The sequence below is a fragment of the Papaver somniferum genome, chromosome 11 (assembly GCF_003573695.1).
Source record: "Papaver somniferum cultivar HN1 chromosome 11, ASM357369v1, whole genome shotgun sequence".
Taxonomy (NCBI): domain Eukaryota; kingdom Viridiplantae; phylum Streptophyta; class Magnoliopsida; order Ranunculales; family Papaveraceae; genus Papaver; species Papaver somniferum.
The window spans coordinates 9,691,097-9,709,261 of NC_039368.1; the positions used below are offsets into that span (position 1 = coordinate 9,691,097).

Below are 18,165 nucleotides of genomic sequence, written 5' to 3' on the forward strand. Positions count from 1 at the left end.
CAGGAACTATCATAGATTAAGAGAATTATCACAAAAATACAATGAAGCAATAAACCTAGCCTATATTATTATATGGTACCTTGAATCCAGAAAATTCAAGGAAGAAAGCAATCTAGGATTAGAACTTAGAAGATTACCTGTCCTCAACTCTGAATCTTCCACAACAAGATGAAGAATTAGCAGAGATTATTAACAAAACCCCAATTCGAAAATCTGAAAAACTCAAACTAATCGAATCACTATTTGCAGAAGTTAAGATGGAGAAGAAGACTCGTTGTTTTGAAGATTAAAATCAATTAGAAATCACAATTAGTTGTTATGGTTGGGATCCATGTTTCCCCCGCCTATTTTCTTCTACAACCAATATACAAACAACATAATTTTGGATACCATGAATCAAAATATATGAATAACATCCTAAGAAAAAATGATGAAATTAAAAAAAATTAAAATGATGAAATTAAAAAAAATCAGAATCTCTAAAATTGTTCTTCTAATGATCAGTTTACAACTTTACATAATAAAGATGAAGACCAAAAGATAAAGAGATGAAGAAGATACCTGTAGATTATTATAAGTTGTCTGTAAGAGATGATGATTTTCCTTTGAAGATGTTGCAGAAGAAGCGAAGGGAAACGAAAAAGGTATTTCGCTTTATTTATAATCAACCATATCAGTTCGGTCAGGACTCAGGTGATTGTCGATACGGACGGAGAAGAAGAAAGAAATCAAGCAGAGATTCAGAGAAGATAACTAACGCTGCTACTGCTAGGGTTTCTTCTCTTTTTCTTTTGTGTTTTATGTATGCTCAGGCTCAGACACGTATAGAAACCGATAGGGACACGCGGCGGCATAAATGGACTACGGGTATACGGGTTATATCCGCGGATTTACGGGACGGGCCGGGTTTATCCGTTCTCACACAAGCCGGCGTTTCTCCAACCCTAACCCGGCTTGTTAATACAACCAGCCAAGCCGGGTACGGGTTCTCACGGGCCGGGTCGGATTTATCCGCGGGTTTTGGCTGGTTTGCCAGCTCTACATACAGACATTATTTCACCGTGAATAATTGTCTACTTTCAACAGTTGTTCAAAATCAAAGCATTGATTTTACAAAATATACATTTTAACGTGAAGTTCACGTATCATTGAAAATATATGTATATATTCTTGCTCTCTCTTTGAAACGAGAAGTGTATTTTCAAAAATTTATGAAAGCTTCCATATCGAAAATAAATTTTTCATGAAAGCTCATATCAAAAGAAAAAAAAAAACTTTTTCTCTCGTACGAGCATCCACCTTTGAAACGAGAGTTTATTCTTTTTTGTGAAATCTCACATATTTAAAAATTAAAATTTTGTCTTTCGTGAAAACGCGTAGACAAAATTTTTATCACTATATTTTGTTTTTGTTAATTAACAAACGAACGAACGTCTGTTCCTAAAACAAGGATTTCCTTTTTTGGGACCTGACCCGTAAATCCTAAACCGACCAAAACTAGAACTTTGGTTGCTCAAATCAGCAGTGCCTCATCTCTCCGTGCTCACGGGATGACGCTCTATCACATTACCAGGGTCTCCACCCGAACATTTGCTCGCATATGACGTCATTGGAGTAAATTGGAGATTCTGAGAATGCCTTTGTAGACTGAGTTCAACCACTGATCTCTCGTCGACTGAAAATCACCATCTAGTGCTTACTGCGGAACATGATTGTCCCTCACTAAGCAGTGGACTTAATGTTGATGGTGGATTTTCAACAAAGGTCAAAACCGTAAAATCATGATACTGCATGTTTCTGACACGGCTTCAGGAATCCATGTGATGATTCGTGTTTTACGAAGTATGATGCATATGTCGCTCGAAAGGCCTCTCCGGAGCGTTCGACACCAAGAATTCCATCATAGCCTCTATGTAGAATAACGTAATTGGGAGGTTCTCCGTAAGATTGAGAGCTTAATGCCTTCAGGATGTCGGTGACACTCACTGTTCCCTGAATACATAGAGGAATTCGCCTCTACATAGAAGAACGATTGGGCGGTTCTCCGTAAGATTGAGAGTAATAACGCCTTCAGCAGGCCGGTGACACTCACTGTTCCCTGACTATTGATGTAGTTTTTTAAGTGGTAAATAAAGTTCGTTCAACTCGGACTTATGTAGACTCAATTTCAGACTTAATAATAGAAAACAATAAAAATAAAGAAAATATATACACAAGGTTTGTCATAATATCGAGAGATTACTGAGACTCAGGATTCCACCAAACCTCGTACCATGTGGTTCAAAAATCAATTCTTAGACAATTATAGCTCTTGTTTATTGACTCTAATTCTTTGCCAGGGTAGATTTTAAAAATATCAACTGTAAATCACTAGCATGATGCATCAAAAGCACTTAGACCAAGCATACATCATCATACGGCTTCACAACTAATTAAGAAAAATCATAAAACGATTAAATTAATACAAAAAGTCATAAAAAGAATTAAATATAATTACCACACGTATGAAATATGGCTTCCTCCGTCATCCCAGTGTTGGGGTTTAGCTTAAAATATGTGTTTGTTGCTCAAAAGATGATTAAAAGAGTGAAAAGTAATAACACAGACTGTTTGCAACAGTGTATTGGTGTTGCAAAACAGCTGTTACAATGGAACTGTTACAGAAAAACTGTTGCTTTGTCGCTGATTTTAAAACCCTAGAATAAGACTGCCCTGAACAGCTTAATGTTCTTCGGCTGTTAAACATCGACACCTTTCTGCGACTGTCTACCGAGGGTCAATGTTCTTCAGCTGTTCTTCTTCTTCCACGGCAGCAGTAGCAGAAACAGAGTTTGGTAAAGCTCTGATTTCTTCTTCTATGGCTCTCCTTAGGTTCCCAAACTCTCGACACCTCTTCTATATGACCGAATACATCTATTTATATCAAAAATACCGATTAAATCTCTCCCAAATCTTCCAAAATCTCTTTCCTTCTCTTCACGGCCAAGTTGCGACAATTTCTTGTTTTATGATTTCTATGCGTTTCTGAGCTTTCCTTTTTATTCTAAACTCTTCTTTAGATAGATAAAAATCTTTGGGAAGGTTTACAGCGTTTTAATCACTCTAAAATTCCCTAAAACAGGTCACACACGTGACTTTCCATATTTTCTTGTTGTGAGAAAAATCCGTCGTTTGAGCCCAATCTAATCGATTTAAACACACATATCAGATTCCTAGACCCATAAGGAGTCTATCCTATGAAAATCAGAGGTTTAATCGACCTCAAACTTCTCCAAATCACGATTTCCAAAACTGCTCTTTAACTACACTTTTTCCCGCCAAAACCTGATTTTTGAATGTTGAAGATGGTTTCCCCTTATCCAGAGTAGGGGTGCGATTAGCAGATGCTTGGAAATGGGATGTCTCTTAGTAATTAGGTTACTCCTTATCCATAGTGAGGGTCCGAATAGTAAATTTCCTCCCATGAACGCAAAAAACACTTTTCGAGCCAATTTCGCCGCAAAATCTTATTTTTCCAAAAACACCTACAAAGACATAAAAAGATAAAATAAATAAAAAATCGAGTACTAACAATATATACAATTGAGATTATATCAGACACAAAAATGTGTCTATCAACTACGTAGAGTTTCTGTGTATAGACTCAGGCGGTCCTCCATACATGAAATGTTGAGAGGGCAAAACGTCTTCGAGACATTGGAAACACTCGCTGATTCACTGACTATACGTAAGAGATTAAATTCTACGTCATATTCACCACTGAATTCCTAGAAGATAATCTATCTTATCTTATTGCTCATATTCCATGGTCAAGCTCACGACTGGTTCTATGGAATGGTAATAGATAAACGTGTTACTCCGATTTCATGATCGAATCCACGGCTGATCTCATAAAATGGTAATAGATATTACTCCGATTTCATGGTTGAATCCACGTCTGATCTCATGAAATGGTAATATCACAACCTATCTTATTACTCTGATTTCATGGTCAAATCCACGATTCCATGAGATGGTAATAAAATTATCATTTTATTACTCCAAATCCATGGTCGAATCCACGGCTGATCCTATGGATGATAATAAAACTACTCACTTTTATTACTCAGTTTTATGAATGATTCTCCACTGAATTTCATAAATTAGTAATAAATACTCAACAATCGGGCATCTGGACCATCACTGAGTAAGTCCCACAAAAATGGTGCAAGTGTACTCGACAATGATGCACGACTGAGCATCCGGATGCACAAACGAGCATCCAAAAATATGGACAGGTGAGGAATCCTACGCAAAACAGGAGAAAACAACAAATAGTAATAAAATAATAAGAGGCGACCAGGAGGTCGGGCCCACAGGCTGGCTGGCCATGTCCTAGTCGTGGCTGGTCCCATGCCTCTTCCATTATTTTTCCCTATTTTATTATTTTCATGAAATCATGAAAAACTCCTTCAATTTAGCAACTTTCCTTGTTTGTGCAAAACTCATGAATTCCCCATAACTTCATGGATTCATGAAAATATTATTATAAAATAGTGAAAGTTATGCGGGACCGGGCAACCTAGCCGGCCGGCCATGCCCGAGCCGTGGCCGGTCGCAAACCTCACAATCCCTAGATTTTTATAATTATTATTCCCTAATCTCATGAAACTCCTCCGTTTCAACAAAAACTCATGGATTCACCATAACTTCACAGATTCATGAAAAAATAATAGTATAAAATAGGGAAAGGTGCGCAGGACCGAGCAACATAGCCGGCCGGCCATGCCCTAGCCATGCCCGGTCCCACACCTTGCAATCCCTAGTCTTTTATAATTATTATTTTTCTCAATTCATGAAACTCCTTGGTTTGAGGAAAAATCATGATTTCGTCATAACTTCTCAAATTTTGCTCGAATCATGAAAAACCAAAAGCTAACATGGTCACACGACCGGTTAGCCTCTCACGACAACTTTAAATGTTAAAATACTCTTATTTTAATATTTACAAAATATTGATCAATTGAGCATACATGCTCATTCCAACAAAAATCAAGAATTTGAGTCAAGATGAAACTCTTCTGAAAATTCACAATGGTGATCGAACGCATATCAGAAAATACTGAAACTCTCAGTACGGAGACACGGACACCACGGAAACACGTTCATGCCTTCATTACCGACCAGAGTCATCCCTAGGGCTTGCACAAAGCCGGTCCTACACATTTTCATAATTCTGACCTAATTTGCTCAATTGCCATATTGGGCCCAAACTCTCTCCAACCAACCTGGGGATTGCTTAAACGGCCAACAACTGGTCCTGTGATCACCAAGAGCCGGTCCCACACTCTCTTGGTCGGTCCCCACTTCTCATACTTAGGTTTTATCACCTAATGTTGAATCCAACAATATTTCAATAAATGATGAAACTGGCATTTATCATCATTCTTTCACCAACTCTCTAACTGAGAACCCTGGTGCATGCTCATTCGAGCACTGGGAACCACATGGACGCCCATATTCCATGTGGTCGGTACCTATATCACTCATGACCTATTTGACCCATCAACTATGATCTGAAATTAGGGTTTCGAATAAAATGTTCTACGAATCATCATTCTGAGCAAGATTCAAGAACTAATGAATTTATATTGATTCATCAACCAACGTCTGAATTAATCATATAATATTTGGTAATCTACCAATATTTTAATATTTTATTGGGTCACGTCTCCAATAAATATTTTTTCGAATTGAGCATACTTGCTCAATTGCTCAAATATTGATCCAGCTATCAATATTTAGTGAATTATCAGTAATTTTTCGAATTGAGCATACTTGCTCGATTGCACGATAAATTATCAACATTCAGTATTTTTTTGAATTGAGCAATACTTGCTCAGTTGCTCATCAAATTCTCAATATTCAGTAATTCGTCGAATCGAGCGATACTTGCTCTCGCTGGTCAGTAATTCATCACTGAATCTACAATATTGACACCATTTCAGAGAATTACATGTTCGATCCATGAATCGCTGAGCATTCACCACTTATGCTCGATTCAACAAAACGTAGACTCACTGTCTAATCAGTCAACAACTGACTAATCAATACACTCTGTCACTAAGACTCCACAATTCGTGTGACATCAATCACGTCAAATTGGGGGATAACAACTAGGGTTTTGGTCTGGCGTCCTACAGCACGTGGATTCATCCACAACGAGAAATGTGAGTAATTCGTGTCAACGGTTGGAGGAGTTAGCAAAGTATTGGGTAAATGATCAACCCAGTCTTCGCACGACCTGGAACTGGTTGTACCACGATCTCCCACTTTCCCACTCTTTCACTCAAGAAACCGTCACACTTACAGGGATCAAGGTGTTTACAACTCTGACAATATAAATAAGTCTCTGAATTCATGATTGAAGAAAAACAGACAACGATTGATCACTAGCTATCAACTGTCTACGAAGAATTCCTCGAGAAAACTACTCTCAAGAATTCATCAATCCATCAGAACTTATTCGAACTCATTAGTTCACCACAAATTGCAAAAACCTTCAGTACACCCACAATCCTTGATCATCACTGATGAATTTATATTGATTCAGCAACCAACGTCTGAATTAATCATATAATATTTGGTAATCTACCAATATTTTAATATTTTATTGGGTCACGTCTCCAATAAATATTTTTTCGAATTGAGCATACTTGCTCAATTGCTCAAATATTGATCCAGCTATCAATATTTAGTGAATTATCAGTAATTTTTCGAATTGAGCATACTTGCTCGATTGCACGATAAATTATCAACATTCAGTATTTTTTTGAATTGAGCAATACTTGCTCAGTTGCTCGTCAAATTCTCAATATTCAGTAATTCGTCGAATCGAGCGATATTTGCTCTCGCTGGTCAGTAATTCATCACTGAATCTACAATACTGACACCATTTCAGAGAATTACATGTTCGATCCATGAATCGCTGAGCATTCACCACTTATGCTCGATTCAACAAAACGTAGACTCACTGTCTAATCAGTCAACAAATGACTAATCAATACACTCTGTCACTAAGACTCCACGATTCGTGTGACATCAATCACGTCAAATTGGGGGATAACAACTAGGGTTTTGGTCTGGCGTCCTACAACACGTGGATTCATCCACAACGAGAAATGTGAGTAATTCGTGTCAACGGTTGGAGGAGTTAGCAAAGTAGTGGGTAAATGATCAACCCAGTCTTCGCACGACCTGGAACTGGTTGTACCACGATCTCCCACTTTCCCACTCTTTCACTCAAGAAACCGTCACACTTACAGGGATCAAGGTGTTTACAACTCTGACAATATAAATAAGTCTCTGAATTCATGATTGAAGAAAAACAGACAACGATTGATCACTAGCTATCAACTGTCTACGAAGAATTCCTCGAGAAAACTACTCTCAAGAATTCATCAATCCATCAGAACTTATTCGAACTCATTAGTTCACCACAAATTGCAAAAACCTTCAGTACACCCACAATCCTTGATCATCACTGATCCCACACAATTCTCAGCTTCCCTCCTACAGATCAACCCATCTCCCTCTTTTCGACCGAATTGACTCTGGAACGGCTATTGACTTGGTTTAGACCGGAGTCATAAAGATTGATCTCTCGAATCTAAGCACTCCCTTTGCAGTGCATCTGTGTGAGGATTAACATTTCGCCCGGCTGAGGAGTCTCGACAGCACGCTCGTCTCTTCACTTCCCCAAAAAACCGGCGACTCGTTTTTCCCCATCCACACTTGGTAACAAAATATTCAATAATCACTGTTTGATAAAAAACCTAATTCAACCAAGATAATATCTTTCAACCGTTAGATCGAACTTAGATTGTCACACACAAATGAAATGTATCCTCATTTAGGTTTATGTAACCGTACCTAAACGTGTACACCATGTTGGTTCACAAATAGTTAACCGAGGTTAGCCATATGATTACTCTCATATCAACCTTATTCATCTTAACCATAACTAGTTCAAATGACTCAAATGAAACTAGTTAAAGAGTTTTTCAATTGTTTAGAGAACACAATTAAAATCAAATCGGTTTGATTCACTTGAATCAATCGTGAACATTATAGCCACGGTTTGCAAAGATTGCACTCCTTATGATTTAAATGTTTAAGTTCATGGATTTGACCGATTTGACAAAGTAACCAGCTTAAGTATGCGCACGGGTATGCATACTTAATTAAGCAACCGGTTTTGAGTTTGTAAAGTTTCTAAACTCAGCAGAAATTTTCGGTTCAAAAACATCCGCCAGTATGCGTACAGGTACGCATACTTAAGGTGACTAGTTATGAGTTTTTCCAAAACCAAATTCAGCAGAAATTCTCGGTTCGAGAACTTCCGCCAGTATATGCATACTTAACCTGTCTCCTTCACCAATTTCGTATACACACATGCATACTCTTGGCTTCCGGATTATGGACTTATACACTAATGTGCGAACACACTATATATGCTTATATCCAAAGATGGTTACATCATCAACTCTTTATTTCAATCATTGAAACATTCTTCTATAATGTCAATAGACATTTTCACACACTATTAGCATCAAAGCAATTTTCAAGATATTGAAATAATCATTATTGAAACCTTCCAAGTCTTACACCAAATGATTGTATCACACAAACCATGTAAGATGTTACTCGGAAATTTTCTCATGATATAAGATGAACTTGGTCGAAGCGAAAGCTTACCAACACATATTTCGAGAAATATGTAAGTGAGATATACTCAGCTCGAAATCTCAAATGTGTATAGATAAAACTATATTGTAACACGACTTATGTCTCAATATAGGAGATAGTAGAAAAAGACTTTCCAAGTGATAGATAAGTTCAAGTCTCCACGTATCTTTTGTCGAAGAAGTTCCACAAGCTCCCCTTAGTAGTTCTTCGTCTTCAAGAGATGAACGTCGAGAAATTTAAGCTCAACTACATTATCTATGTCCTAGTCCGAGACATCTACAAATAGGCTAGAAATCAAGACTTATAGTTTTGATCACTAACATTGACAAACATGCTTGAGATAGAAACGCGTGCTATTTTGACCGAGCAATGCTCTAACACTATGCAACTGTGAATAATTATCTTTGGACATAACATAGATAACCTTTTAGCTGTCTATATTCCATGCTTTCAAATCCAATATGTCTCCAACTATTCCTTTGAACTGCATTGCTTGTTTCCTGGAAAGTTCGTGTCTTTCTCTAGGCCATGAGTTCTACCCAACTCATGCTTGCCGACGGAAGGATTTCTATCTTGTTGTTTTCACTTTCGCTGCCCATCTTCCCTCATGCCATATTTTTAATTCCAAAACAACAATATCATTTTTCGCATCAACTAGGACCCTTGTCCTATGCTTTGATTATTATCTTTCATCTTGTCTCACTATTAGATACATTAGGCTAAGTATGCTATTGCAGCAATTCCCAGTGAACCAGCTTTACATCGTAAATAAAGAGGCAAGACTTTATAAACGAAAAAACCTTCATTTATTACTGCTCTTACATAGTAATACGATGTACCATTACATGACTGATCCACTGATAATATTTGAAAGCTAAAACTTCATTAACAAAGATAATTGCTTACACCAAAGCAAAGTCTATACAAACTTGAAGACTCAAATAAAAGTATCTACAACCAAACTCTATACACAGAGTTTGCAAAAACCAACAACTAAAGCTACATAAGAACAAGATCAGAAAACACCATGTTTTCTGCACTAAGTGTTGTCAATGGAGACAACAACACTTCTTATTGTTCTAGCTTAGTTTCTGCCTTTTTCGAAGTGAGCAACAACTTTGCTGCGTGGTCTCTTCCTTGAACCTTCACTTCGGCCTTCACGAGTCTTGCTAGAATGACTCCCATAGTCATCCCCAACTGATGCATTAAGTTGCGCCTTGAAACATCCCATATACTTCCGGGCTGAAGGGAATAGTTCATCTTCCTTTGGCTCATGTTGGCGCTTACTGCCTACCAATTTTTCCTTTCCTTTGGCTTTACCTTCACAGCTTTGCACATCTTCAGTTTTCGTGCAACTGGTAAGCTCTCTTACTGCTTGAATATCCATATGGATACTCTGAATTTTGCGCTTCTTGAGTTCAGCAATGACCAAAGAACTCGCACCACTCAGAAATTGGAACATATGATCTTCTTCACTCATGCCACGCACTTCTTGCACCAGTGTAAGGAAGTTTTCAGTATAGGCCTGTGGTGCACCCGTCATTTTTAGCCTACGTAAACTTTCTCTTGCGTACCAAGTATTATTGCTCGACTAGAACTGACATCTCAGTCCATCTTTCAAGGCATTACAAGACATAGGATTAGCATAACTAGCATCTACATCTTCTTGCAGCATAGTTCTCCATCAAACCTTGGCATCATCACCTAGGTAATTTCCTGCGAGAGTTACCTTTTGTCCTTCCCTGGTTGCATTCGCCTCAAAGTATGCCTCAACGTTATATAAGAAATTATCAATTTATCTAGAATTTCTGGAACCGGCGTAAATCCTTGGCTCGGAGACTCAATTACAGATTTCTCCATTCACGTTTTCCCCTGGAAACATGCCATCACTGATTAACTTGCGAAGACTTGCTATCTCCTCGGACATTTGCTTTGCATGGCATGTTAGTATGGTCTTCGTGTCACTGAATTTCCCCTTCAACTCAGTCACTTCAGCATCAGTTTCGCAATTCAACAAGGTTGCATCAGACACCTTGTCCTCGACTGCACCTACCTTTTCGTCAAATTCTTTGAACCAATTTGATGTTCTTCCTTCAATTAATTTTAGACTTCCATTATCTTCAGAACTAAGAGGAATATCTAGGCCATGAAAATTCATGTCAATAGTCCTACTGCCAAGATCATCTTACTCCTCTAGTTGATCAAACGTACCCAGTAATTCTTCGTCGATCATAGTGCCATTAGAACCCATTTCTAATGCAAACTTTCTGAATACAATACACCAACTACTTTCTCACAGGAAAACAACTTAAGAGAGAAAGAAGTACCAGCGTATCATCCAATAAATATACTTGAACTGTGTACCAAACACAGCTCTGATACCCGTATTGTCACACCCGCAAATGCCCGAGACAAATTTTCTGCGCAAGTGTAACCCGGCAGCACAGTGGTTCAGTGAATCAAGCTTCATCCACCTGCACTTCAGCCTTATAAGTTTGCACCAATGCAAACAACCAACTCTTCAATTCTACAGCGGAAGTCTTTAGCCTTCTTTCACTTCTCTTAACTTCTCAAATGTATCCCATAATGCATTCAAACATTGCCATACCTTGCCAACAACAATCAGTTAACCAAGAGCACTTAGAACATGACACAATGAACTCATTTTATTGCGTCAAAGAGAAGATATACAAAACTTTCCCGCTTAGGGACTTACACACACTTGTTCCTCTTGAATCAAGCCTAAGCCTTACAAAAAAATCTCTCAATTTGAGTCTAACAATCTCCTATGTAAGCCTTCTGATTTTCCAATGCCTTAGCGCTATTTATACAGCAGCTTTCTTGGCCAAAAACCGTGCACAACTGTTGCACACGCAGGGGACAGCCATCTGTCCTATGGAGCAGTTCCATAACCGCCTATAAAGTGCCAACTTGGCCGGTTTCTCTTTAAATTCGGGCCAACACTCAACACCTGTTCCAAAGTAGTTATAAACACTCTCCCACATTTATAAACTTCTTTTATAACCGTCCTATCTTGTCTCACACCTTTGGCACGCTTGTGAAGGCATTAACCAACTCATAACCGTTACTCGACCCAATGCACGGCCATCTTGGCCCTGCATCCTTCTTGCTCTAAGCCAATGCACGGTCAATCCTTGTGCTTCAATCACCAAGGCAAACTCTTAAGCTCACTCTGGTTATTCATACGTCATATGCTTCACTTAGCCAATTTGCTTGACAATAGAAATGCTACTCTTGCATCACTAGCTTGTTTGCACTTGTTCAAGCATTGGCCAGCCTTGAACTAATGCATAGGCCTACTCTTGGCCTATTCTACACTCTTGCATCATCCTTGAGTTTGGGCCAACTCAATTCCGTGGATATGCATCAATGCCAACATCGCGTGTTGCATCTTGTCACTTTCGCCTTGCCTTGCCTTTCCCTCAATGAAGCTTCATTGTGTCGGCCAATAAGCTTCATTACTTGGCCAATGTATTTACAATGTAGCGCCACCTTTGCACTTCACTGGCGTTGTAGGGTCTTGTTATCTTTAGCACTTGACAATCTATGCAGTATCGCGCAATCATCGTCGGAGACTGACTTGGACAGCTACACTGTAATGCGCAATCATTGTGCAACACTAGCCTGACCATTTGGTCAGATTGATGGCATTGCGACCAGGTTAATGGTGATGACTGGTGAACACTTAAACCTATGTTAGAAGACATGAATGGAAACTCTGAACTCAATCTAACCAAGATAAGTTGTGAACAGAAACTTGAAAAACCAAAATCCAATACAAGTTTCCCGAGGAACTTCCAAGTTGTGCAAAGACAAACTCTTCTTTCCACCGCCTGTCAAGCACCCAGGTTGACAAGACAGAAGGCTGCCATGATACCTAATCAACAAAAACAAAAGCAGCACCTAGTGAAGAAATAAAAACAATTCCCCTTCTTCTCAATAACAGTGAAACGTCCAAGAGTTGGGTACTGAGAGGTCTCCACAATCATAGGCTTGATTGGAAGCATCTTAATAGTACCAGCATCACTATCCTTCAAGAACTTAACACAATCGCCTATCCATCTTGGTGAGGACCTCGGCCAAGAACTGGGGCATAGACGTTACCAACCTGACCAGGGTGGTTCATGCTTATGACCTGGGAGAAAACAACATTCGTTTTGTTCCAGGTCACTGTTAACAACAATCAGAAGAACCACCTCAGATACACAGATAAACAAACTGACATCCAAGTGAAAGAATACTGGGATATAGTGTATTCCCTAGCCTAATATACTAGAAGTGCCTTAACAATAAGCATTTTCTAGAGCCGTATCAAATTGCAACATTGTGGACAATGTGGAGGCATCAAGTTGTATAAGAAGACATGAATGAAAACCATGAACGGAATCTAACTCTATGCATTTACAGGCAGAATGTTAAAAACTCCAGTCCCCCCAGGCCTGCGATCCCAAAACAATGGCATAAAGACGAGCCTAAGAAACCTGAGATATACAACATAATAAAATCGTAGGTTAAGAAGACGATGCAAGTAGCATTTCATATCATCTCCCTTACTAAAGATAATTATGATTATTGCGTCCATCTGGCACAATTTCCAAGGGAATCATTGAAATAGTAACTGGAAAAAGAAAACTTGAACTGTCTACATGGAGTGCTAGATATGTATACATAATAATCTACACGAAGTGCTACATATGAAAGATTTGTATAGATACTAAGAAAAATGTCAGAACTGGAGTGAACCCATCTATATCCATCTACTAAATATGATCAAAACCGCTTAACAAGATATTTCATTTGAAAACTTTATTTTTAGAGATCCTGTCAATCAACTTGTGGCTCTTATCTTCATACACCTGATAACGCAACTGCCTATCCAAGGAAGTTCATGATCACCAAATGGAGAACCAGATTGCATAGCACAAAATCAGCAAAGGCACGCTCCGGGGCTAAATCCTGCAAAAGTTGAAGCTGTAATGTCAACCATCACCCTCTCGACTGTCAGATACCATAACAAGTCAGGACACCCATAAATTGAAACTTAATACCTTAAATTCCTTGTTTTCTTTGTTAACTTGGATACGGAGACAAACTGCAGGACATGAAAACAAACCCCTCTTAGCACCTATGGTTTAAAAGAATCTTCTGCATATAACAGATGGAAAACCAAAGTCATTACCTGCTAGAACTGCTGTGCCAACACAAGAAAGTACTCCCGAGAGGAAAGAGTTGAATGGGAACGATCCGACGATTGCCATATAACAAATCTATGCACCAAGAAAACAGATCTTAAAAGGGTTAAGACCAAAGATTAGAAATCCTAACAACATAAACTAATTAACAGATTGGTGTACGACTGTTATTCGCCAATAGATCTCATACCAAGTCATTCTTGGTTCACGAAAGTCAGAAACACGTGACAAATAATGAAAGATAAATATAACATCCATCGAACTAGTGTCTTTACTGAAACAATTTGTGTACTGCCAGTTGCCTCACTAATCCATAAACTGTGTAAGCATTTAGAGTATAGAGTTGGACTGCAAAAGTCTATACCTTCTAAGGAGAACTGTAACAAAGTGAAGAGTACGTATATGGTGTGGATAAATCAAAGAGACAGTCAGTGGCGGCTAAGAGAAGTTTGCAGGTGCAGGGTACAAATATTGTAACTGAAGGGTAAAAATAGTAGATGATTTCAAGCATTATGCTGGAGAATATGCAAGCAAGTTAAGACCAGGAACCAAAGCGCGTGTGTAATTGTTATCATCCACAAATCATTTCCTCCATCAATTCACAGAGATCTCACTCTGAAATGGAACTGTGTCTAAATTAAACTTAAGCACCTTACTTTGAAAGATTTGTGGCGTTATGCCTTAAAAACTAGTCTGAGAGAGCAACATGAAAGCAAATAAATCCAACGCTTGGAACTTATCTTTAATAAATGATAAAGAGGTTATGTGAGTCACGTATTCTGTTTGCCTGCGGCCATGCCAATAAACTGGTACCTATCATAGGAGCACCCTAACTTGGATGCAGTTACTTCTTGTGATGCATGTTTCTTGGAAAACAAAGTATCTACATTAAGATGATTGACCGTTTAGAGTTGAATTCCATATACCCTTTTTTGGTCTAACTACCTTAACGCCCTAACTTCCAAAGAAATTCCTAAATCAATTTTTAGTTTAGATTTAACACATTCAAATAACATAAAAATCATTTGATCAATATAAACATATTCATAACTAAGAAAATTTTGGCAAGTCCATATTTACCTACAAAAATTGTTCGAACTCGCAGTTTCGACCCTAATCAGAATTAAATTGGATCATACAAAGGGATAGCAGTAACAGGCTAAATCATGCAGACCTATGGAAATAAACGGAGAAATAAGCTGATTAATGAAAGATCGAGATACAGTACCTGAATCAGAGCTGTGAAAATAGCAAAAAGAACATACAGATCTATGATCTGAAACAAATAAGAAAACACAAACGTTAAGTTTTCCTACAATTAGGTTACAGATTTTCTTAGATCACTAGTTCAAATGTGTGTTTGAGAGAGAGAGAGACCTTAAGATTTGTGGGTGTGGCAACGTAAGACGATCGAAGAGAATGAAAAAGTGCTTGAGCATCCTTTGCGGTGCTGCTAGTTGTGGTCGTTGATTTCGCCATCTTCTTCTTCTCTGTCAACTGCAGTTTTCTCTGCCAAAAGCCCCCAACCTAGGAGTTAAACAGACACGGAGGTCAGTGTAAAAGGAGTGTAATAAAACCAAAAACTCGTGATAAGGTCTAAAATCGATTTTCCCAACGGAGGTCAGACACGGCGTCACGGCGGTGCCATGTGCACGTAATGTGGCAACCATATTATGTGTCCAGACTCCAAATTATTTTCCATTTAGCACTTATGGATCAATGCAGGAAAATAGTGATTTATATCCTAAGCTAAGAGTTTGCTAGATTACAACAAGCTAAGAGTTATAGCATGAGTTGATCCCCAATTGCAAACTGTTTTATAATCCCGAACTGTAGATAGTTTGACACTTAACAGATTCTAAGTTTACTAATAACACAAAATTGAATTCAAGCACATCAACAGAAGAACACAAGATGCAAATAATATTCACTAAACATGATACTAAAATCATACAAAACCATCAGAGAATTCTTAAACATGATATTCTACAGATCGAAAGTAACTACTAACAGAAAACGAAATTCAACCAAATCAACAAAAAAGAAAAATCATGTTATCACTCAGATACCTAAACATACACTCCTTTTACTGTTTCAAAACAAACAAGATTTCTCGAATGAGTCGAATCATACAAAACAATAAGAGAATTACTAAACATGATCCTCAAATTGAACCATACAAAACGATTAAAGCTCTCTACATTTTCACTTCTAAAACACCCTGCAATTATACTATTCCATGTAATGTAAAGGAATTTCCTCAAACAAAAAGAGTGCATCATCTAGGGGACCACACTATTAACACACTCCCAATTTAAGGATGAATATCGAGTCCAATCCGGTGGTTAGGTCAAGTAATCTATTGAATATTCGAAACTCAAGCGCAAGACAGTCTGAGAAGAGCTAGTAATGCAAATTTAGCTGGTAACTTTTTAATGATAATATTTAAGCAGCTAAAACCCAACCTAGAAACCTTGGTTTTTAATTGATCACAATCTCAACTGACCTTGGATGACTCACAGAATCACCAACTTGATGATTTCCTAACAGTCGATTGAATTTTGAAGGGACAAAGATCTGAACCTTAAACCCAAGAAATCATTATAAAATTAAAAAAAAGGATTAACTAAATTACGGATCTGAGATTACCTTGTTAAGTTTTTCTGGTCCTAGAAGAGCGTCGTGATGGTGGTGGTAAGTCAACGGGAGAAATAGAAATGAGGATGAAATGGAAGAGGACCTAGAGGTGTTTATACGGGATGTGGATCGGGCTCTTTTTTATCTGGGACCCGATCCATAAGACATCTTGGACCAAGTCAGTTTGCGGCCCAATAAAGATTGAGCAGGCATCATCATTACAACTCCAAGAGGGGATAGGATGATACAAGCATTCAGGTAGGAGTTCTGAGAATGCACGAACAGTCTAGTAGAGTACGAGGCTGCGTTGCGGCTGATTATCCATCTACCTGGGCATTTTAGAAGTAGGATATCTAGTCACGAGTGACTCTCAGCTAGTGATAAGGCAGCTGGAGCTAAAGTATCAGATTCTAGACTCGGACATGGCAGCTCAGAACTTCAACTAAGTTGTGAACAGACAAACTCCACCGCCTGTCGAGCACCCAGGTTTGCATCTGAATGCCCAACGGAACAAAGGCAAGCCGAAAACAAAAGTTACTCCTACTGAGAAATAGAGAGAATTCCCTTCTACAGTCCCTCTCCTTAACAGCTCATTTCATTTCTTTACTGAGAGGTCTCCACAGACATAGGCTTAACTGGAAGCATCTTAACAATACCAGCATCACCATTCTCCAACAACTTAGGCAATGGCCTATCGATCTTGGTGAGTAAGCCAAAGCTGTTAGCAATCTGACCAGGGTGGTTCGTAACCATGGCCTTGAGTTGAGAGCAAACAACAATATTTTTCTCCCAGGTAACAATCAGAAGAACCACCTCAGAGACACAGATAAACAAACTGACATTCAAGTTAAAGAAATTAAAGAATACTGGGATACAGTGATACCCTTGCTTAATTTACTAGAAGTGGTGGTATAAATAAGCTTCTTTAACAATAAGCATTTTCTAGAGTAGTATCTAATGGCAACTGTAAGATGAAACTTAGCTTGTATAAAGACAACTCTCTTTAATAGAAAATCTCTCAAAACCAAACACAAGTTTTAATCTTGCTCATATGATCAACCACAACTTTGGTGATCATATATATATAGAACTATGAATTCCTTTTCCTAGTCCAATTACCTTATTACATGTCTTTCCTTTTCTTAGAACTAGATGACTTCTAATTCCCTTAGGATTACACCAATTGCCTTTTCTTATCCTAACCAACTTGTTAGAGATTATCTTAGGCTTAATGTTGAAGTTTAACCAACATTCTCCCCATTAAGCTTCAACCTTACCCGTGATATATCTTGTACTCCAATCAGTTGTCTCATTTCTTCAAACTTGATCCGAGCTAATGCCTTTGTCAATATATCTGCTTTCTGCTCAGTTCCTGGTATGTGTTCAACGTTGATGATCTCCTTCTCGATACATTCTCGTATGAAATGATACCTTTTGTGAATGTGTTTCCTCTTTCATGAAACACTGGATTTTTAGTGAGTGCAATTGCAGACTTATTATCAATCTTGATGAGAACTTTTCAGGTTCTCTTCCTTTGATTTCACCCAACAGTTCTTGAAGCCATATTGATTGTTTAGCTGCTTCTGTT

The 18,165-nt window shown here is 38.3% G+C and overlaps 1 protein-coding gene across 1 annotated transcript; it reads right to left on the minus strand.

Annotated features, from left to right (window-relative positions):
• Positions 1–13,282: 13,282 nt before the first annotated feature.
• LOC113320674 (dolichyl-diphosphooligosaccharide--protein glycosyltransferase subunit DAD1-like) lies at positions 13,283–16,669 on the minus strand. Its single transcript, XM_026568562.1, has 6 exons — positions 16,590–16,669; positions 15,318–15,467; positions 15,169–15,216; positions 13,928–14,015; positions 13,797–13,840; positions 13,283–13,704 (listed from the first exon to the last, which is right to left on the minus strand). The coding sequence occupies exons 2-6, from the start codon at positions 15,417–15,419 to the stop codon at positions 13,621–13,623; spliced, it is 366 nt and encodes a 121-aa protein (XP_026424347.1). The 5' UTR covers positions 15,420–15,467; positions 16,590–16,669; the 3' UTR covers positions 13,283–13,620.
• Positions 16,670–18,165: the final 1,496 nt, after the last annotated feature.